Source organism: Ictidomys tridecemlineatus, chromosome 6, assembly GCF_052094955.1.
Source record: "Ictidomys tridecemlineatus isolate mIctTri1 chromosome 6, mIctTri1.hap1, whole genome shotgun sequence".
Lineage (NCBI taxonomy): Eukaryota > Metazoa > Chordata > Mammalia > Rodentia > Sciuridae > Ictidomys > Ictidomys tridecemlineatus.
Genome location: NC_135482.1, coordinates 176,988,376 through 177,009,837, shown reverse-complemented (window position 1 = coordinate 177,009,837; position 21,462 = coordinate 176,988,376). Strand labels below are relative to the sequence as shown.

At 47.0% G+C, this 21,462-nt stretch overlaps 1 protein-coding gene across 1 annotated transcript; it reads left to right on the top strand.

The window, feature by feature from the left end:
• The first annotated feature begins 12,302 nt into the window (after positions 1–12,302).
• Gsx1 (GS homeobox 1) lies at positions 12,303–14,745 on the top strand. Its single transcript, XM_005317056.4, has 2 exons — positions 12,303–13,053; positions 13,494–14,745. The coding sequence occupies exons 1-2, from the start codon at positions 12,390–12,392 to the stop codon at positions 13,877–13,879; spliced, it is 1,050 nt and encodes a 349-aa protein (XP_005317113.4). The 5' UTR covers positions 12,303–12,389; the 3' UTR covers positions 13,880–14,745.
• The last annotated feature ends 6,717 nt before the right edge of the window (positions 14,746–21,462 follow it).

Below are 21,462 nucleotides of genomic sequence, written 5' to 3'. Positions count from 1 at the left end.
CAAGAGTTTTCAAAGGTGAAAAGATCATATTATGAGAAGTGTAATCTAATCAGTGGATTGATTCACTCATCTAGATTAACTGGTCTATACCCAGTAGCCAAGCAGGGAATGACTAGAGGAAGCAGGTCACTGGGGGTGTGCCTTTAATGTTTATATTTTCTCCTTGGTGTGCTGAGCGCTCTCGCTCTCTCTCTCTCTCTCTCTCTCTCTCTCTCTCCATCTCTCCATCTCTCTCTCCCTCTCTCTCCATCTCTCCATCTCTCTCTCCTTCCTTGCTGGTTGCCATGTCCTGAGTTGCTTTCCTCTGCCACACCTTTCTGCCATGATGTTCTGCCCTACCTTGGTGCCAGAGCAATGGAGTTGGCTGTCTATGAACTGAGACCTCTGAAACCATGAGCCAAAATAAACCATTTCCCCTCTATGTTATTCTTGTCAGATTTTCTTTTTGGCCAGAGTGGCACAAAAGCTGACTAAATCATTAAGAATGGGGAATACTAGCTAAATGGTTAGGTCCCTATCTTTCGGAATCACACATGAGTGCAAAACAACCTGGTCCCCTAACCCATGGGTAGTTCATTAGTCTTTCTAGGCAAAGTAAGAGCAGAACTACTCAGATCCCTGCCAGGGTTTTGGACGTGGCTAAGAAAATCCCAGAACAACCTCTGCAAGAATCCAGGTATCTTGGCATCTGGGAATCTCTCCTTTCCTTTAGCCTCTTCATTTCTTCTGAAATATCTTGAGGGCATAGCCAGCATCCATTGCTGTGTTGCTACGGAATCACCAAACCAAGTATTTTGCTGAATAAATATTTGGCTATGTTAGCTGGGGGTGTGGGTGAGGAGGATGGTCACCGAATCCCTAGGACTTTCTCTCTTTGTTCACTTTTTTTATGACAGGATTCATTGTTACAGTTCTTACATACAATATAACAAGATAATTTGGCCAACATCCCTCACCAGCACTTCTCGACCGTTTGTCCCCACCTCCCACACCCTGGTCTCTTTCCTGTACTAGTCTCCCTTGGATTTTATGGGGTTCCCTCTCCTCCATCTTTCTTTTCTTTTTTCCACTCTAGCTTTCACATATGAGAGAAGACATACAACCCTTGACCTTCTGAGTTTGGTTTTAAGGGTCCCATTGAGAAAGTCGTTGCCTGTGCCTATATGCTAGAGTGTTGACTCTACATTTTCTTCTAGGAGTTGCATAGTTTTGTTCTAATTCCTAGGTCCTTGACCCATTTTGAGTTTGATTCTTATACAGAGTGAGAGATAAGGGTCTGGTTCCATTCTTCTACATATGGGTGGCCAGTTCTCCCAGCACCATTTATTAAAAGTCTGTCTTTTCTCCAGTGTATGTTTTCAGCACCTTTGTCAAGAATGTATGAGTTTGTCTCTTGTGTTTTCTATTCTGTAACATTGGCACGTTTTTGTTGTTGTTGTTGTTGTTGTTTTGCTTAGAATTTCTGAGGGCTATTCTGGGTCTTTTATTTTTCCAAATGAATTTTACAACTGTTTTTTTCTAGTTCTGTGAAGAATGTCAAAAAGCATGTTTATGGGGATTGTGCTGACTCTGTATATTGCTTTTGGTAGTATGGCCATTTTAACAATATTAATTTTTCTTATCCATAAACACGGAGGTCTTTTCATCTTCTCAGGTCTTCTCTAATCTTGCATAGTTTTCATTGTAGAGGTCTTCTATCTCCTTGGTTAAATTAATTCCTAGGGTTTTTTGTTGTCATTGTTGTTGTTATTGTTTTGAGGCTATTGTGAATGGAATCGTTTTCCTGATTTCTTTCTCAGCAAATTCATTGTTGGTATATAGGAAAAGTATTGATTCTTTTTGTATGTTGATTTTATAACCTGCTACTTTGCCAAATTTGTTTATCAGCTCTAATAGTCTTTTGATGGAGTTTCTTAATCTCTGAAGTATAGAATCATATCACCTACAAACAGTGATGATTTGATTTCTTCCTTTCCTATTTTTATTTCTTTTATTTCCTTATCTTGCCTAATTGTTTTGGCTAGAATTTCTAGAACTATATTAAATAGGAGTAGTGAAAGTGGACATCCTTGTCTTGTTCGACATCTTAAAGGAAATGCTTTCAGCCACACGTGGTAGTGCACACCTGTAATCCCAGTGACTCAGGAGGCTGAGGCAGGAATATTGCAGGTTCAAAGCCAGCCTCAGCAACTTAGCAAGGCCCTGAGCAATTCAGTGAGACTCTGTCTAAAAATAAAATACAGAAAAAAAAAGGGCTGAGGATGTGGCTCAGTGGTTAAGCATCCCTGGGTTCAATTCCTGCTACCAAAAATAAATAAATAAATAAATAAAGGAAATGCTTTCAGATTTTCCCTGTTTATTATAGCTTTGGGTTTTTTATATATACACTTTGTAATGTTGAGGTAGGTTCCTTTTATCCTTAGTTTCTTTAGTGCTTTTATCATGAATGGGTGCTGAATTATGTCAAAGGTTTTCTCCACAAATATTGAGATGACTAATTGAGTTTTATACTTTATTTTATTTATGTGATGAAGAAAACCAACTTGGTCATTATGTACAATCTTTTTTTTTCTTTTTCTTGGTACTAGGAATTGAACCCAGTACCACTGAGCCACATCCTCAGCCTTTTAATTTTTTTTTTTTTTTTTTTGAGAAGGGTCTTGCTAAGTTCCTCAGGGCCTTGCTAAGTTGCTGACACTGGCCTTGAGCTTTTGAGCCTTCTGCCTCAACCTCCTGAACAGCTGAAATTAAAGGTATGCACCACTTGTTTGGTTACAATCTTCTTAGTAGGTTGTTAACATGACTTGATAATATTTTATTAAGTATTTTTACAGCTTAGTTCATCAGGGATTTTGGTCTGTAGTTTTCTTTTCCCCACGGCTTTTTAAACCCATTTTCTCTGCTCAGCTTTGAATAACATACTACAGAATTTTAACCTTAAACAAGTCTTCAGTTTTGGTCTATGGTGACTTTTTAAATTTTTCCTATTACTGGTGACTGAACCATGGGTGCTCTACCACTGAGCTAGATTCCCAGCACCTCCACCCTGGCTTTATTTTAATATTTTAATTTTGAGATAGGGTCTCACTCAGTTGCCCAGGCAGACCTCCAACTATTGGTCCTCCTGCCTCAACTTCCCAAGTAGCTGGGATAACAGCAGTGTGCCACCATGCCCAGTGGGCCTTGGGTGACTTAGAGCTAAAGTTATTCAGAGATTGGAAAGTTGAGGGAGAGGATGTGGCCAGGGTTTGCTCTGATAAAAATGGAGAAAGAAGAACATTCGTGGAGAGAACTAAGTAGCCAAAGGATATGTCCAAAGGGTGTCTAAGGGATTATTGTTGTTTGCTGCCACCTGGCTGATCCCTGAGCTGTAGGCTTCTGCCAGAGGGTGGGCAGGGAGGAGAGAAGAAAGGAACACTTAAACAGGAAAGTCTCAAAATCAAGCTTCCTGATGGTCATCCTCTATGAGACCACAGACAATCTAACTCAGCTTCTATCACTAGTCACTGCCACCCATAAGGGGAAAACAGGAATTAGTTCTAAAGGCGAGACTTAAATATCAGGTAAGTGTTCATTCATCAACAGTAAGCCACTTTAGATGCACGTGGTTCTGTCTATTTGAAAACCACCATGTTTTTCTTTTTCTTTTAAGTCTGCAAACATGTCTTACTGAAATCCTTAGTAGGATGTTCCATGCCCATCTTCAAGGGCCCTGAGGAAGAGAATTTCCTCACCCCTGCAGAAATTATCTTTGCTTTAGGTGACATCCATGTGGAAGAGAAAAAGAAAAGGTTTGGGGTGGAGATTAGGCTGGTCAATCCAGACCCAGAGAAGACTTCACTAGTTGTCCTGCATCTTATCACCCAGAAAAGATATCAGATTCAACTCGCTAGTTGTGTGTACTGAGGGCCAAGTCTGTCTTGGATAGTCTGCTCAGGGTTTTTACAAATGCATATGAAATAAACGGTGGTTCCTACAGCAAGACAAAGTAGAAGGAAGCAGAAGACCTACCCCAGGCTAAGCATGTGGGCTCAGGAGAAATCTCACCAAAAGGAGAGAGTATGGTGGTGTCAATCTGGTGAGGGACTCCTTGCCACATCATCCCATGGCCAAAGGCAGAATGGCAAGAAAGCATGGGCGAGAGAAAAAAAGACAGCAGGAGAGGGCTAAAGTCAAGCTTATAACAAACCTGCTCTTGGAATAACAACATTAATCCATTCATGAGGACAGATCCCTCATGAACTTTTCATCTGTTGCAGGTCTGGACACAGTTGCATTGGGGATTGTTTCCAACACACGAACTTTAAGGGACAAACCATAGCAACTGGTAATTTGAAAATTAAACAAAAGCTGAAAATTGCCTATTTTCTAAATATGGAAATCTGGGAATTCAAATGGTCTTTCCAAAACTTTCTGAGCTGCCTTATTAGTAATGACCTGTGGTCAGTGATGGTAAGCCACATATATTCTCCAACCTTAAAAATAATAAAAGAGCTCCAGGATTGGAATGTTTCTACAATCTTTCTTTCAGACAACTTTAGAGTACTGATCATCTTTTTGGTAGAATTTTTCTACATTCCTTCTTTAGCCTTCCAGGTGAAAAGCTGCCTCTAAAAAAAATCAGAGTTCTAAGTGATACGTCTGCTGTGTCTGCATTATGTGAGTTGAACACTTCAGTCCTTCCCAGGAGGCTTAGGACATGACTGTAGAATGCCTCTGGATGAGGGTTCAGCATTGTACCTCAACTTAAAAATAGTTCCTTGGCTGGGCATGGTGGCAGGTGTGTGTAGTCCCAGCTACTTGAGAGGCTGAGGCAGAAGGATCAGTTTGAGTCCAGGAGTTGGAGGCCAGCCTGGGCAACATAACAAGATCCCCATCTTAAAAACTAATAATGGTATCAAAAGAAGTTTTTCTCGGGCTGGGGATGTGGCTCAAGCGGTAGCGCGCTCACCTGGCATGCGTGCAGCTTGGGTTCGATCCTCAGCACCACATACAAACAAAGATGCTGTGTCTGCCAAAAAAACTAAAAAATAATTATTTAAGAAAACACTCTCTCTCTCTCTCCAAAAAAAAAAATATATATATATATATATATATATATATATGAAGTTTTTCTTTCCACTTACATGAGGTTTACTTTGGGCAGTGCTGGGATGGAATACAGGTCCTCATACATGCTAGGCAAGTACTATTGAGAGCCACAGCCAAAGGGGCACCAGCAAACTTCCAGCTGCCAGTAAACTTCCACCTGCCGGCTGATGATTGGCTCACAGTGGCCCCAGCAACATCTAGCTGATTGGCTCCTCTGTGGTGATGCTCGTTGGGCTGTTTCCCTGCCCTTTCAGACCACGGAGCTGCTCATTGGGGGACTTCTTTGGCTCCGCCCATGCAACCCAGCCAATCGGCCTCAAGAGCAGGAGGATTGTGGGAGGTGGAGAGGCTGATGTGGGGGTGAGAGGCTTGTGGGAAGCAGGTGGTGGCAGTTGGGCTCTGAGAGTTTTTTCCTGAGGAGCTGTTTTGTTTGGTGTGTGTAGTTCTAAAAATAAAGTTAGTTTCTTTTGACAAGTGGCTCCTGAATTGTGCCCAGCCAGACTGCAGCAAGTACTATACTCTTGAGCCACATTCCAGCCCCAGATGGTAAATCTTACATTGTGTGTTTCTTTTCTTTCTATCTATCTTTCTTTCTTTTGCTAGTCTTGGGTATTGAACCCAGTGGCATTCTACCACTGGGCTGTACCATCACAACCCCTACAACTGACTCACAAGTCTAGGGGAGGAAAGGGTAAATAAAAGTCATGTGTGTTAAGTTAGGTTTCTATCAGTATAACAAAATACCTGAGGAAAAACCTTTTTCATATTATTATTGGTACATTCTAATTGTACTTAATAGTGGAATTTGTTGTTACATATTCATGCATGAACACAAAATAGCAATGTAATTTGGCTAATCATTCCCTAGTATTTCCCCTTTCTCTCACCTCCCCAACCCCTGATCTCTTTTCTACACTTTACTCATCTCCCTGAGAAAAACAACATAAAGTAGAAAAGACTGGCTTTGGCTCACAGTTTCAGAGGTTTCAGTTCATGGCCAACTGGCTCCATTGCGTTGGTCCTGAGATGAGGCAGAATATTATGGCAGAAGAGTGTGACAGAACAAAGCTGCTCAGGGCATGGCAGAGGGGAGTCCGAATGTGGGAGAAGGAGCTGGGGACAAGATATAGCCTTCCAGGGCATGCTCCTATCTCCTCCAAATATGCCCCACCTTGCTAAGAGCCACAGCCAAGTAATATGATGCATGGCATTTTTGGTTGAAAGGTGACACCAGCTAGCCATTGAGATGATATGATTATGTTAAGATTTGCATTCATGTGGATATTGGACTCCTGCTGTTCACCTTGGCCTGGGACTACTGGAGAGTTCCCATTGGTTGGGGAAGTGCAGTAGAAGGGAATTCCCGGGGAGGAACTTCCTCTGGGGTTCCGGGAGAACGCTGCCTGAGTGGATCGGCAATCTTCCCGGGTGCCTACGGGGCATTGGCGGCAGTTTCAAAAAATAAAGTTTGTTCCTGCTTGAGTGGCTCGTGATTTTGTGCCCAGCCAGACTGCAGCACCACCTCCTACAGTTTCTACCAATAACACCATTAGTTGGAGACCAAGGCTTCAATACATGAGCTTTTGGGAGACATTACAGTTCCAAAACCATAACAGCTTGTGAACTAAGACCTGCTCTCCTCCCTTAGCCCAACAATAATAGGGAATCCTTTGGAGATGGGTCTTTTAATAATAATCCCTCCTAAAGTGATGCTGTTTTCTAAAGGGCTCACAGTCCTCAAAGCAGCCTGTAAATAACGATCATCCCAAGCTACATTGGCTTCTATTCTACTTCCAGTGCTGAGCTTTTGCTCCCAGTCAGATGCCATCATGACCTGAAACTGTGGGACATACAGACAGGAGAAAGTACCCCACTTTGCATTCAGAAAACCTGGCCTAATTTACAGAGCCATAAGTAAGCTAGCTGTGTGGTCCTGAACAAATCACTCTTTCTCCCCAAGCCTCAGTTTCTTCATGTCTAGAAGGGGCGGATATACTGAAATACTCTCTGTCGATCTTAGTTGTTTTATAGTGACCTGGGAATAGGGTAGTCAATTAAAATAGAGTACATCATTATATTTGAATTTCTTAACGAAACAAATATTTCTATACTAAACAAATCATTGTTTAGTATGAACATGTTCTATATATTTACACAGAATTTGGGACATAATTGAGCTTTTTAAAAAGTTTGTCATTTATTTAAAATTAAATTTAACTACGTATCCTATATTTTTGTTGTTTTTTTTTTTTGTGTACATGTGGTTTGTGTGTGTGTATGTGTGTGCTGGGGATTAAACCCAGGGCCTTGTTCATGCAATGGTGTTGTTTTGTTTTTTGTGGTGCTGGGGATTGAACCTAGGACCTCACACAGTAGACAAGAATGCTACCACTAAGCTACACCCATCCCCCAGGTATATTTTATTTTATTTGCTAAACCTGGCAGCCCTGTATGAGTGAACTGCCGCTGTAGAACTCTTCCTTTTTCCATTTTCTCCTGTCATTCACTTCTCCTTTTACCTATCATTGTCTTATTTATCTATTTTGCAGGGAATCCTCCCTCCACTTGCTTCCTTAAATGTGAGTGTTACCCAGAGTTGCATCTACAATCCTGTGTTTTCTCTATAGTCCCTTCCTACCTCATCCATCCTAAGACTAAAGCTATCATTTTTGTATATATAAGTTATAAATCTCTATCTCTAATCTCTCTATTCAACTCTAGACACATTTTGTCTGAGGTTAAAGATTAAAATGCAACACATTTGAATCAGACAATGTTGCACATCCCCCAAAACAAAAGTAGGTCCTACCCTTAAGTTCCTTGTCTCTGCCTTTAATGTCACCACTTACCTATCTCTGCCAACAAGCTATTGGATATATTAAGTTTCTCTCTCTTTCATGCCTTTGCCCTCTAAAGCATGCACACCTAAATACATGCATGTGCATGTGCACGCATGGCATACATATCCCCAGTTGGCCCCTTTGAACTCTCTCAATATTTAGTTTTTTTTGGTCCTGCTGTCCCCATTCCAGTTCAGGTGGCCATCATCCATTCACTTGAACTTATATAATCTTCTCTTGCTTCTTCCCTTATCTTTGTTCATTTAATAATTTAATAAATATTAATCCACAGGCCAACTCTGTGGGACTGTTCTCTGGCCTCTCACTCCAATAGGACCTCCAGTGATACTTCTCAAATTCAGATATGACTCCATAATCCCTCTTGCTTACAAATGTTGGCTCTAACCCAAATCTGTTTGCATGGTCCTTCATGACTTAACTGCCACCTCCTGTGCACACTTGTGTAGCCGCTACTCCTCTGCCCCTTCCTTGGACACCTTCCACTTTTGGCTCCCAGAACCATTCAGCATTCCCTGGCACACCAGACATTTTGCTCCTGTGCTTATTTAAACAGCTTGCTTTCTCTCTCCTGGGAAAGTTATCTGAATCCCTGGCAGTCAGGGGAGCAGTTACTTTCTTGACATCAAGAATTCCTACTCCATTGCCTTCAGCCAGAACAAGTAGAAATGGTTACTGATAATTTCAGGGCATATAGCCAATCTCTTCTTTTTTTCCAATCAATCCCTTATACACCACAAAAGACCTCAATGACAACCCCTAACCTTGAGCTACCAGTGGGTTCATCCAACTTCTGCAGAGCAGGATACTGAAACTGCCTTCAGTAAGTAGGACCATCTTGTCTCTAGGAGAACCTACATTTGGAGGGCTGGGACCCACAGACTGGCTTACTGCTTGCCATCACATTGAACTCCTGTGATGTTCCAGGCCCTGGGGGTGTAGAGGAACTGGGAGAGATTAAGACAGCCCTTGACCTCCAGAGTCTCACTCCTTCAGTTACCCCATGTCAGCTACTAAGTGCCTTGGTTCATTAAGAAGGCACACCATGAAGTCCTCCTGGCTATTCCACCTCCTGAGTTAGGTCTCTGTCACTGACTTATTCATTCAGTCAACATATACTGAGCACCTACTATGTGCCAGGAATTTTTCTGAGATATAGGAATGCACAACACACACACACGCACACACACATACACACACACACACACACACACACACACACACACACACACACACACACCTGGCTCTCACAGAGTATGTATTTCACGGGTGGAGAAAAAACAAATAAACCAAAGACATAGACATTGAAGGTGCTTACAAAACAAGGAACCAGGCAGAATATGGAGAAAGAAGGATGATATTTTAAATAAGGTCGTTGGCCTCCCTGAGGAGGAAAATGGCATTTGAAGAAAGATGTAAAGGAAACAGCATCATCACCGTGCCATTTGTACAGTGTTTCAAATCTCTTAGATCCACAATGGCAGTAGGAAAGTGGTGCATTCGCTCTACCAGCAGGAAAAGGAAGGACACAGTGTAGCAGAAGAAAAGCCCGGGACAACAGAAATTATTCCATGTTGAACTGTCCCTGATGGACACTTGAAAACCAGCTTTGGCGGCCGAGCCCTAAGGCTCCCGGGGCCCCTCTCTGGGGCTGTCAGGCTAATCCCGCCGCCTCCTCCCACCCCGCCCCGCCCTAGGGGGCGTTTGCTGGGGTGAGTAAAGTTCAAACCCGGCTAAAGGGAGCCCTGGGAGGCGCTTTCAACAGAAAAGCAGCGCGTCTGCGGGAGAGAACGCAGGCGGTGACCCCCGGAAACCAGGCGGCGGGCAGAGGCCATAGGGTTGGGGCGCAGGACGGCTTCCAGCTCCCTGCCGCCGGTGCATCTCAGCACCTGCCCGGGCTCTGGGCCTGCAGCCGGAGATGGACTTCAGTCCTGGACAAGTGCAGAACTTCCCTGAAACAGGCGCATTCCTGGGCGCGGTCGGCTGTCCCGGGCGGTGAACAAGGAGCCCCCTTTCCGGCTGTAGCCCACCGGGTTTAGAGGTGGCGGATTAAGTGCGCCTTGGTTCCAAGGCGCCGAAAACACTCTCAAGGATGCTATTTTGCTTGGGCCCGGTTCTCTCCCGCGCCGAGTTGCACAACAAACCATTTAAACATTTCAGCACAAAACCCGATCTATTGTGGGGCAGCACATTAAAAAGTGTTATTCGCTTTGAAGTTTTTGTCTAATGGCTCTAAACTGAAAGAAAATGTTTTCCTATTACTTAATTCAATCATAGCGAAGAGACTTGGTAAAAAGCCCACGGATTTTGCCCCAAAGTGTGACAGAGTTCTCTTTGTGTTTGCTTATCCTCCGCTGTCACACACTTTAATTCGCCTCTCTTTATCTGGCATTCAAAACTTTCTTCAATGACATTCAATAAGGTCCAGAGGCTGGAGGGAGAGGGGGGAAAACTGGTTATTCCCCCCCCCATATTCTTTCCCAGTAGCTTTGGCCTTGCTCGTATTCAGGGGCTCTTAACCCCTTCATCCCCGGGAGCACGGGGTGACTCCCAGGAGAGCTCCGCACTGTCCCCTCGCGGGCTCCCAGCTCTGGAGCTCAGCGACTGCCCCATTTACTCCCAGACCGGGTCTGCCACCCGCTCCTCTCAAAGCCGCCTCAACCCAGCGGGGAGCCCGGCTCCGAGCCTGGTCCCCGCTCTTGCCTCGCTCTCAGAGGCGCAGCTCGGCCCAAATTTCCCAGAGAGCAATTAGAACGGGAATTAGTCTGCATTGATGCGTTCCGGCTGGTTTGCAGGAACCTTGGGACCGAGACCATGGCATGGGGAGGGGGGGCACCCATGCCAAGCAAGCAAGGAAACATTGAACCCCTCCCTACTCCTGATAGATGACATGCCCTTCATGCAGGTTATGTTTACCATTGCCCCTCTCCCTTTATTGAAGCAGGTGGGTTTTTCCCCCTCTCCTTCCATAACAAATTCAGTTTGCTTTTTTAATCAGTTATAATTTGTTGCTGTTGTAATAGTAAAGATGGCACCGACGATTTAAAAAACCCACGCAGGCGCTTTGGGTCTGGGCAGTCTTAGTCCCGTGCAGCACTGATCTTACCCCCTCCAGAAAGCTTCTCACAATGCCATTCAAGGTTCAGAGCAGGTGACTGCAGCGATTTGGTCCTAATAAAATCGAAAGTAAACGTTTCTGGTGAAAAGGCCCAAAGGAAGTAAATTCGAAATATGTATGCTAATTTCCCATTGTATGATAAAAGCTCCTGAAAGAAACAGCTTTGAGCCGGAGGACGATTTTAAAAGCTGAAGCTGTGTACACACCGCCGGGCTTTTGAAGTTGTTTAACCATTGTGTGACCAGAAAGAAGAGAGCGACGGTAGGAGGAAGGAGCTGGGACTCGGGAGTGGCGAGCTCAGTCAGAGTGCCCGAAGGCAGTCCAAGCTGGAAGAGCAACTGCCTTTTGCTCCGCTCCGAACTGTGGGAAGGCAATGGTTTTCGAGGGCACAAGGGGGTCTACTGAAGTGTGAGAGAATGGAGAGGGCGTCCACAAGATCCGCTCAGGCAGAGACTGCCCATACTTGTCACATTTGATGGGGGTGTGGGATCGCGCTGTGCGTGACCTCGGCTTCCACTTCCCATCTCAGTCCGTGACTCTCAGCGAGTGCCCCCCCTTCTTTCTCCTATTTTATTTTAGTTTACATCCATAGCCCTGTTGTTTGAAAGAAAGGGCTGGTTGGCCAGGATCTACGGAACAAAGACTGGGCGTTGTAGGCAGCACCAAAGTTAGGACCATTTGAGAAACTCAGAGGAAACAGAGGGACAGTGATGGAGCTAGCCCTGGATGAGGAATTGCGAGCCGTTCCTCTCCCTCCCTATAAGTGCTTCCCCCACGCAGGAACCCTGTCCTCCTGCTTCCGGCACAGGGAGAAAAGAGGGGATTCCACAGGTGGAAATCGGAAGGCAGCTGCAAGGACGCTCGCAGGATGCATAGAGTTGAGCTAGGAGAACTGAGTGGAAGCATCACGCTGGCGGGAGCTGGGGCAGGAAGAGATAACAGAAAGAAGGGAACTAGGATCGAGGGGGCCCGAGGACCTGCGGGTGTGCACCCATGGGGATCTGGGGAAGCGAGGCAGCGGGGGTGCAAAATCAATAAGACAAATGGACCAATCGCCAATGCAGAGCCAAAGGGGAGTAAGGAATAAAGAGAAAGAAAAGAATATTAAATCGCGGGAGAATGAGAAAATAAACCCGCAAAAGGAAGAGGAGGGGGCGAGGGCGCCTGTTACGGCGTGGGTGGGGTTGACAAGAATAGAGTACATTATGCAGTTCATTTAGTTAACAAGTGAAATAATGAGGAAGCGTGCAGAGTGAATGCCAAGAGAAAAGGCACAAAAACCCTATTGAGAGGCCCCGGCCGCTCCTGGCGTAGCCCATCACATGGCAATAGTCCTATTTAAGCGGCGCCGCCGGCGCCTTTCAGCACCACTAGCGCTGGCCAGCACCCCGCGCTCTTTGGGCGGCGCCCGCGGCAGCGGAGGCGGCGGTTTCAGCCTGGGCCTGGGCTGCGCCTTCAGCCTCCCCAGAGGAGGCAGCTGCAAGCGGCCGCGGCCGGAGGAAGCTCGTGGAGAGCCCGGAGGTCCGGCGAGCGCAAGGGGAGGGCTGGTGGCGAGGCAGACGCGCGCCGAGGCCATGCCGCGCTCCTTCCTGGTGGACTCTCTGGTGCTGCGCGAAGCAGGCGAGAAGAAGGCGCCCGAGGGCAGTCCGCCGCCGCTCTTTCCCTACGCGGTTCCCCCGCCGCACGCGCTGCACGGTCTCTCTCCCGGCGCTTGCCACGCGCGCAAAGCCGGGCTTCTGTGCGTATGCCCGCTCTGCGTCACCGCCTCACAGCTGCACGGGCCCCCCGGGCCGCCCGCGCTGCCGCTGCTCAAAGCATCCTTCCCGCCCTTCGGCTCTCAGTACTGCCACGCGCCCCTTGGCCGCCAGCACTCGGCCGTGTCGCCCGGGGTCGCTCACAGTCCGGCCGCCGCTGCAGCAGCGGCCGCGCTCTACCAGACTTCCTACCCGCTGCCGGATCCTCGGCAGTTCCACTGCATCTCCGTGGGTAAGAGGGGCCGCTGGTCAGGGGGACAGAGCAGGAGTTATCCAAGGCAGGCTGGAGAGCCAGGGATGGGAAAGAGGGACCCTGGGGCATCCTGGGGTGGTGAGTGTCCTGTCAGGGACCTGAGGGGGGCGCTCAGGGTGGTGGGCTGATGGGAAGACCGGGGCCGGAGGTGAAAGATCCTGGTCCTGGAGGAGACGTCAAGGGGTATGTGAGGGCTGAGGTCCAGGGCGCCCCATAAAGGGCTACCAGGGCCAAGTGACTCCTGGAGAATCAGGATCCTGCAGGTTGGCAAGGAGGCGCGGTCACACTGCTGCGGATACAGTTGGGGAGAAGGGGTGTGTGAAAGTCCAAGGTCAGGAGTCTAGCCATCACCTAGCACGGAGTTGGGCACACAATGCAGGGGTCTGACCACTTCCCTCTCTCATCGCCACCTCTTCTAGACAGCAGCTCGAACCAGCTGCCCAGCAGCAAGAGGATGCGGACCGCGTTCACCAGTACGCAGCTGCTGGAGCTGGAGCGCGAATTCGCCTCCAATATGTACCTGTCCCGCCTTCGCCGCATCGAGATCGCAACCTACCTGAATCTGTCCGAGAAGCAGGTGAAGATCTGGTTTCAGAACCGCCGGGTGAAGCACAAGAAGGAGGGCAAGGGCAGCAACCACCGCGGCAGCGCCGGCGGTGCGGCTGCGGGTGCCGGCGGGGGCGCACCGCAAGGCTGCAAGTGCGCGTCGCTGTCCTCAGCCAAGTGCTCAGAGGATGACGACGAATTGCCCATGTCTCCATCCTCCTCCGGGAAGGACGACCGGGATCTTACGGTCACTCCGTAGGCGTTCGTCCCTCTAGGCCGCCCACCCCAAGACCTCCCGGCGCCTGAAAGACTAGTCTTGGGACGCAACGCTGGTTCCCAGGAACCCGCTGCCAATCGACTGTCTCTCACGGATTTGGCATGGCTTTGCCAAGACCCCTAGCTCTGGGCAGAGCTGAGAACTTAGCAGAGACTCGAGGATGGTATCCCGGTCCCCAAGGGCGTCCAAAGCGAACTCCAGACTGATCCTACAGCGTCAGCAGTGCAGCACCACGGCCCCCGCGCCATACCGCCCTGTCCAGCGCCTTGCTGGTGGTAGGCGCCTCCTTGCCTGCCCTATGGGCTGGCTCAGGCTTCCTCGCTTCCTCCACTCTTCTCCACCCTCTGTCAAGTTCAGCCTTTCATTCCTCGGATGCCCTTTTGCTTCCCGTTTAAAAAATCTCTCTCTCCCAATTCTTTCCTGCAGTTGTTATCCATGCCCCTCCACAACACACACACACACACACACACACACACACACACAATTTATGAACTTTTGTTTTCTTTGCCCTTTCCCTTCCCCTCCTCAGGGAGCCTTCTCCAACAGTGAGTTTATTTGTCCCTTGATGAGGCCTTGAGGTACGGAGTCCCCGAAACTCCTCTCCACGGAGAGTTATCTCCTGTGGCACCTATGGAGGAAAACGATTCACTTTGTTTCCGACGTGCACTGCATTCCCCCAAACCCTAGACCCCGGCTCTCCGCCTCGGGTGACCCCTCCCTTCCCCTCCACCCAGGTCTCGGCCCCGCCCTGGCCTAGCTGTGTAATTGTACGGTTTCTGTAATACCAGAAGATATTTATTTATTTATTTATGTACAAAATTTTAAATAAACTTTTTTTTTCTTAGAAATGCCGGCGCCTGTGAGCCTCAAGACCTCTGCTCTGGACTAGACAGACGCTGATGTGGTCTGGGCCTCCCTGCGGGGGTTGCGGTGGCGTGTGTGGGAGGGTGCTCTGAGCCCGGCTTCTCACTTTCCAACTCCGCCAGCACCCACAGCCCCTCAGAGATCCTGCCTTTCGTTCCAGCCGGTGAGCTTTCGAGTGTCCCCTTATGGCCTGCCCGCACGCGCCCGGGGCGCACAGAACAGAGCTGGAACCAAAGGAGGGAACTCTCCTTAGGCTGCACCTTGGGATCCCGACCCCTGCAGTGCCTCTGGTCCGGGATCCAGCCACATCTCCAGCCCTATCCTTTCCCCCTCCCGCGAGCGCGAGAAATTTGTTCTTTGCTGCTCTCGAGGATTGATAAGTATAAAAGACAAATTCCTAGTCTCCAGTATGGTGCCGCTCCCTCTCAGAAAGGCCCCTTGCTTTGTTTTGAGGCAAATTCTGTTAGCTGGGTCCCTGTTCCGGACCATTGCAGGCGAGAACTCTGACCCTGGGGAGTCCCCTCGAGGGACTATGCAGAGACAGAGCCTTGTGTCTCTGGGACCCTTGTTCTCACCCCGTCTCCCACAGCCCCCTACGACTGGGAGTCCACTCCCCATCCTCCTTCGGGACATTTGCGGGGCTTCTTGCGCGCTAGAATGGACTGGAGAAGGAGGTACAAGGATTAAGCCCCAGAGCGCATAACCACGGAAGGGCAGGTATTTCTGCAGCTTAGAGAATCAAACAGCGGATCCAGGTTCTCACTTTCTGAAGACTGGTCTGCGACCTGGGTCTTTTCCCCACACCCCACCCCCAGCAGAAATCCTCCTCTTTCTTACCGTACGCTGAGGAGCTCCGGACTCCTTATATCTGGACAAAGCAAACAAACGCGTCTCTTTCTGCTGGGAAGACGCCCCAGTTGAGATGGCTCAACATTTGTGGGACTCACTTCTGAAACCTTTTGCTTTTCCCTTCAAATCAAGATGACTGCAAAGTCTCTCTAGTTCCCATAGAAAGTGGGTGCGTTTGTGAACCCATTTTTGGTTATTTCTGGAGAAAGTTTCCTGGGTTACGCCCCAGATCCCCAGACCAAAGAGAACAGCCAGCCTGCCTCTCTGCCCTCTCCCACCTCCAGCAGACTGAACTTCATTCTCGCCCCAGGCTAGTTTTCCACCCTCCCAGGAGGGGACAATATGCCAATGCAAACGAAGACCAAATACTTTACGGTATATTGTGATTAGAATCCTATGATTTGTTACGATATGATGATATGATTCTGATGCTTTTTGAGCTGTGCGCTGCTGGCGCGCTGCCCTAAGTTTCGGCGTGTGTAGTTATTCGTCCTTCAATTCTAGTGAAACCCACTAGTCTACTGAGATTTGGGGGCTGACGGCAGCATGACCTATAAGGGAATATATTCATTCATGATTGCTCCAAAAGTCTCCCTTATAGTCAGGTAGGTCTGGTGGTCCCTGAAGGGAGTGGCTTTCTGCACCTAGTACAGGCTCTCAACCGCGCTCCACCAGACCTGCTAGGAAACCGAGTTGGGAAGGAAAGGTTGGAAACCCAGTTAGGAGGGATGTAAAGAGACTGAACACCGCCCTCACCCCCTACACACACACCTAATTGCCACCCACAACCCGCATCCTTCCGTTTGTCCCCCTGCAAAGGAGTCTCTTCTATTTCCAGCTTCTCGCAGAAGAAAAAGATGGACAGCGGCGCGCCAGTTCCGCACGGGTTCACTTTTCCCAGGAAGCGTAAATTTCTTCCCCTTGGCTTCTCCACCTGGAGCTTCATTTTCCCGGCTTGCTCCTGGAACACAGGCTCTGCAATTTCCAGTGCACTGCCCTAGCGAGCAACGAGCAACGGGAGAAAAACGTAGCCTCCTTGTGGTTTGCGCCAGTTGTTCGCAAGCCCTGTTGGGAGAGCAGAGCTTTTAAGTGTGCAGCAGTCCCCTCGAGTTAAGGTTCTTGGCATCTCCTAGCCTCCTGGAGGGCAGTGATCAGTGGCTACATGATTCCACTCAAACACTCCTCACACAGATGCTTGTGACCTGAACGCACAAATAATTCGGGTTTCGTGGAGAATCAGTCCGAAGGCCTCGGTACTGGCCAAAGCCAAAAGGCTCGATGCCTGGGTTGGGGCCAGTGTAGGGTGCGACTGCAGACTGGAGATACTTGTCAACTGGAGCTCCTCATTTGGGGTGAAAAAACTCAGCCTTTAAGCCACATTGTTCTGAGCTGGAGTTTGGAGCCTGCAAGGTAAATTGTGAGATTAGAATCAAACTGGGTTATCAGGATGAAATTTCCTGTTAAGTACCATATCTACATTTAGACCCCTTAGTTTATTTCAGGAGTAAAGTTCTTCTTTTCCCTGGGAAGTTTAGTTGGCTAGGAATTTGGGACCCAGAATCCACATGCCTGGGTTTGCAATACATTTCCACCATTTACTTACTAGCTAGGTGATCTGCGGTAAACCAAGGGTCCTACCTAAACCAAAGGTCCTTCCTAAACCTCAATTTCTGCACCTGTAGGTTGGGATTATGCTAATAACTTTGCAATATTAAGAGATAGAATTCACATAAAATGCTAAGCACAATATCTGCCAAGTTTCAATAAACACTAATATTTTAGTTGTTGCATTGTAATTGTTACTTTTTAGAGCATAGTTGGTGCTGAATTATTCACTAAATGCTGAAAAATATCCAGTCACATGTAGGCTTAGACCTGAATCTATCTCTGAAGGGCTGGAGAAGAGAGACAATTAGAAATATTTCTGGGACTCCCTAGAGTTAGTGGATCTGAGAATAAGGAATGACTCCCGCCCCCAGACACTGCTCAGGTGCTAGCAATCATTTAAATCTAAGCAGGGGTCTCTCTTCCAATCTTCATTTAGACCAGCTCCTCCACCCTACACTATTGACATCCTGGGCTGGGTTCTGCTCTGCTGTGGGGGCATTGCAGAATGCTGAGCAGCAGTCCTGGCTTCTACTCATTAAATGCCAGTAGCACCCTCTCCCAGTTGCCACAACCTAGAATGTCTCCATTGCTTCCAGTGTAAGGCCACTCAGAACAAGATGATTTCTACTGACATCTGGAGTGACTAGGATTTGACAACCCAGCTCTGAGCATGCCTTCTTTCCTTTCCTTCAGTTATCCTTTCCTTGGACCTTATATATGGAGGGTACCAGACATGCACTGCAGTGTGGTATAAGAGGAGGAAGGTGAAAGAGAAGGTGATGAGAAAGGGTTCTGAGGGACAGAGCTAGAGGGAGGCCTTATGCTGCAGAAAGGCATGCAGATTGAAAAGGTGAATCAGTCAGAAGCTTGCTGGCTGACTAGTGTTTGCAAACTCACCAGGGCCTTTCCATGAATATTCTCTCCACATGTCTCATGACCTGCAAACAGTTGGGCTCTTTCATCAGCTGGCTCACAAGGCCAATCTTTTGGCTAGAAAATTTCAGGAACATGAGGTAGCATCACCCCAAATCATTCCCCCCACCCTCCCACCCCCATCATCAATATGGTTCTTCCCATATTACACACCTTATCTGTTTTGCCCATGCCTAAGAGTCTAAAGCTAGAAATCAATTCCTTTTGATGAAGTTTCTTCATATTTGATTCAAACACAAACACCCCTGAAAATAGTATAACCAATGAGCACTGACAGTCATTCACTTTTTAAGAGAAAAGATTCTGGGCAGACAAAGAAGTAAAAAGTCCCTGAGGACTGGGGGATGAGGGACAGACAGTGTTGCAAGGGCAAGAAAAAGGCAATGGATCAGAGAGAGTTCTAGAAATCTCTCTGACATCACCAATGCCTTTCAACTGCCCCACTCCTGAATTTAGAGAATGAGTGGGTAAGTTTGCCAGTCGCCTTCAGAACCTGTCTTCATCTGCAAAATAACCAACAGCAATAACCTCATGAACCCACTTTTCCCCAACATTGTATGCGGTAAACAACAGGTGAGTTCCTAATACAGTAGTTCAGGTCATCCACAGGGATACATCCTAAGACCCCCCAGTAGATGCCTGAAACCAGACAGTACCAAACATACGCAATGTTTTTTTCTATACATACGCACCTATGACAAAGTTTAATTTATAAATTAGGCACAGCTTCTTTTGGACTGCACCACTGGCTTTCCTGGGTTTTCAGCCTGCCAAGTTCTGATCCTGTATCTTGTCACCCTCCCTAAGTGCAGGACCATTTCCTTATAATAAATAAATTAACTTAAATATATATTAAATAAAAATTATATACATGCACATTTAAAAAATAAATTAGGCACAGCAAGAGGTTAACAATAACAATGTTTAAACATAATTTAACAGTACTCTGTTACTTAAAATGTATGAATTGTTTATTTCTGAAATTTCCCATATGTGTATTTTTTATTTTCTTTTTCTTTTCTTTTCTTTTTTTTTTTTTTTTTTTTTTTTTTTTGGTACTGGGGATTGAATCCAGGGGTACTTAACCACAAGCCACATCCCCAGCCCTTTTTGTATTTCCTTTAGAGACAGGGTCTCATTGAATTACCTAGGTCCTTGCTAAGTTTGGTGAGGCTGGCTTTGAAATCACGATCCTCCTGCCTCAGACTCCTGAGTCCTGGGATCACAGGAGTGCACCACTATGCCTGGCTTCCATATATTTTTGAAATGGTCGAACATAGATTAGAACCTAGGAAAATGAAACCTCGGATAAGGAGGAACTGCTGTACTCATAGAGGTATGTTCAGGGGTGTGTGTGTGTGTGTGTGTGTGTGTTGGAGAGTTTAAAACAAAATGAAGGTTTAAAAGAATATCTGGTGGGTCTAGGAGGAGATGAGGTTGTATACCCTGAGTTAGTGACCATCTTGTCACTAGGAATTCAATCTATTGTGAATCCTGCTTGCAGACTCCATCTAAAGCAACAAGGAAAGCCAAGTCCCTGTGCCCCCTGGCTTCCTACCTGGCCTGGCTTCTGGGCTTCTACTGGTAGTGACATTCTCAACTCAAGAGAGCAAAGTGCCTTCTGCCTTAGGTTGGAGGCATTTGGTTTAACATTTACTTCAGGCAGTGGTAGGTAAGGAAGATGCAGCTTTCAAGAGGCCTGCCCTGCCTGGCCAAGGTCCAAGATGCAAATGGTCATGAGATTGGCAGACCGGGCATGAGTTTGAAGTAAACTAGGCCTCACTCAGGGAAGCCACAAAGGGAAGAGTTTCCTTTGCTCATCCATTAGGATCAGGCTGTTGGTCTAGTCAACAAAGTCAGTGCAGGGGCCCCTCCACCGTCACTGTTCTCAGAGCAGTGCCAATGAGGAACAGATACCCGTCCTTGATTCCACAACAATGTGTCTTTCTAGAGTAGCTCTGTATGGCTTGAACCGCGCTCACCCGCTCACCTTAGAATTAATACGTTAAAGTCATACATTCCAAGCTGTAAAAGGTAACCATATTTGGAGGGAGGATCTATAAGCCATTAAGGCAAAATGTAGCCATATCCAATATAAGTGGGGTCTTTTTTTAATATCTATTTTTTAGTTGTAGGTGGATACAATACCTTTATTTTATTTTTATGTGGTGTTAAAAATTGAACCCAGTGCCCCACACATGGCAGGTGAGCGCTCTACCTCAGCCCCTACCTGGGGGTCTTTATGAGAGAAAATGAGGACATGGTCACACACAGAAAATGAGGACACAGTCACACACACAGTCTTCCCATGTGAAGACACAGGGAGAAGGCAAAAGAGAAAACCTTAAAAGGAAACAACACTACAGAGTGTGGTGGTGCACACCTCTATTTACATCTAATCAGGAGACTGGAGTGTGAGGATAACAAGATCACGGCCAGACACTGTCTCAAAGAAAAAAAAAAAAAAGAATCCACACTGCTGACACCTTGATCTTGGACTTCCAGCCTCCAGAACTGTGAGACAGTAAATGTCTGTTGATTAGTGTGCTACTTTGTTATAGCAGCCCTAACTGACTAATACAAGTTCATAGGTAGGGGAGAGCTCTCTGGATACCTGCATGTTAATGTAGCAATGTAATAAGATTATGGAGGAAAGAGTATTGGGCTGATAGCCAAGAACTTGATGTCTTGACTCCTGTAGGCCAGTAACAAGTTCTCTGACTTTGAAGAAATCATGTGGTCTTCCTGGATCTCACTTTTTCTTTCTGTAAAGTTGGGGCTGCATAGACATTTGTTTTGTTTTCTGCCTAGCATCCATTTCCCGCTTCTGGTCATCATCATGTCTAGATTTTCTTTTGTCAAGTCTAAATTATGATTAGTTCTGGAAAAGAGCAAGCATTCCCCAAAGTGACACTGTACCATGTGGGAGTTCTCCATGAGCATGGGTATAGTACCTGGGTTCAGCTAATGGGACATGTACTCCAGAAGTCTGGGTTGAGAGGAGAGTAACACAAAGGTGCATGCCTCTTAGTGATTGTTTACTCAGTCATGAAAGCTTTTACATGATGGCAAATGACCACTAGCAGAGGTGGAAGTCATTTCCAGGTAGACACTCCAGAGGTGGCCTCTAGCAGGACTGCCCACCTTGGCTTATATCCACCCCCACCTTCCTGCTTAGTTTCCAGGCCATTTTCACAGGTTTTCCATTGATTGTATAAACTACCCAATGAGCTTCCCTTCAATACCTTCTCTGCTTAAGTAGCCAAAATTCATTTCTCTTGCTGCAACCCAGAAGGGAGTGGTGTGGCAAT

Bases quoted from the DNA above. Each gene is read 5' to 3' on its own strand.
- Gsx1 (XM_005317056.4), top strand. From the start codon at position 12,390: ATGGCAATAGTCCTATTTAAGCGGCGCCGCCGGCGCCTTTCAGCACCA. The intron at 13,054-13,493 runs GTAAGAGGGGCC...CACCTCTTCTAG, and splicing joins GTTCCACTGCATCTCCGTGG to ACAGCAGCTCGAACCAGCTG.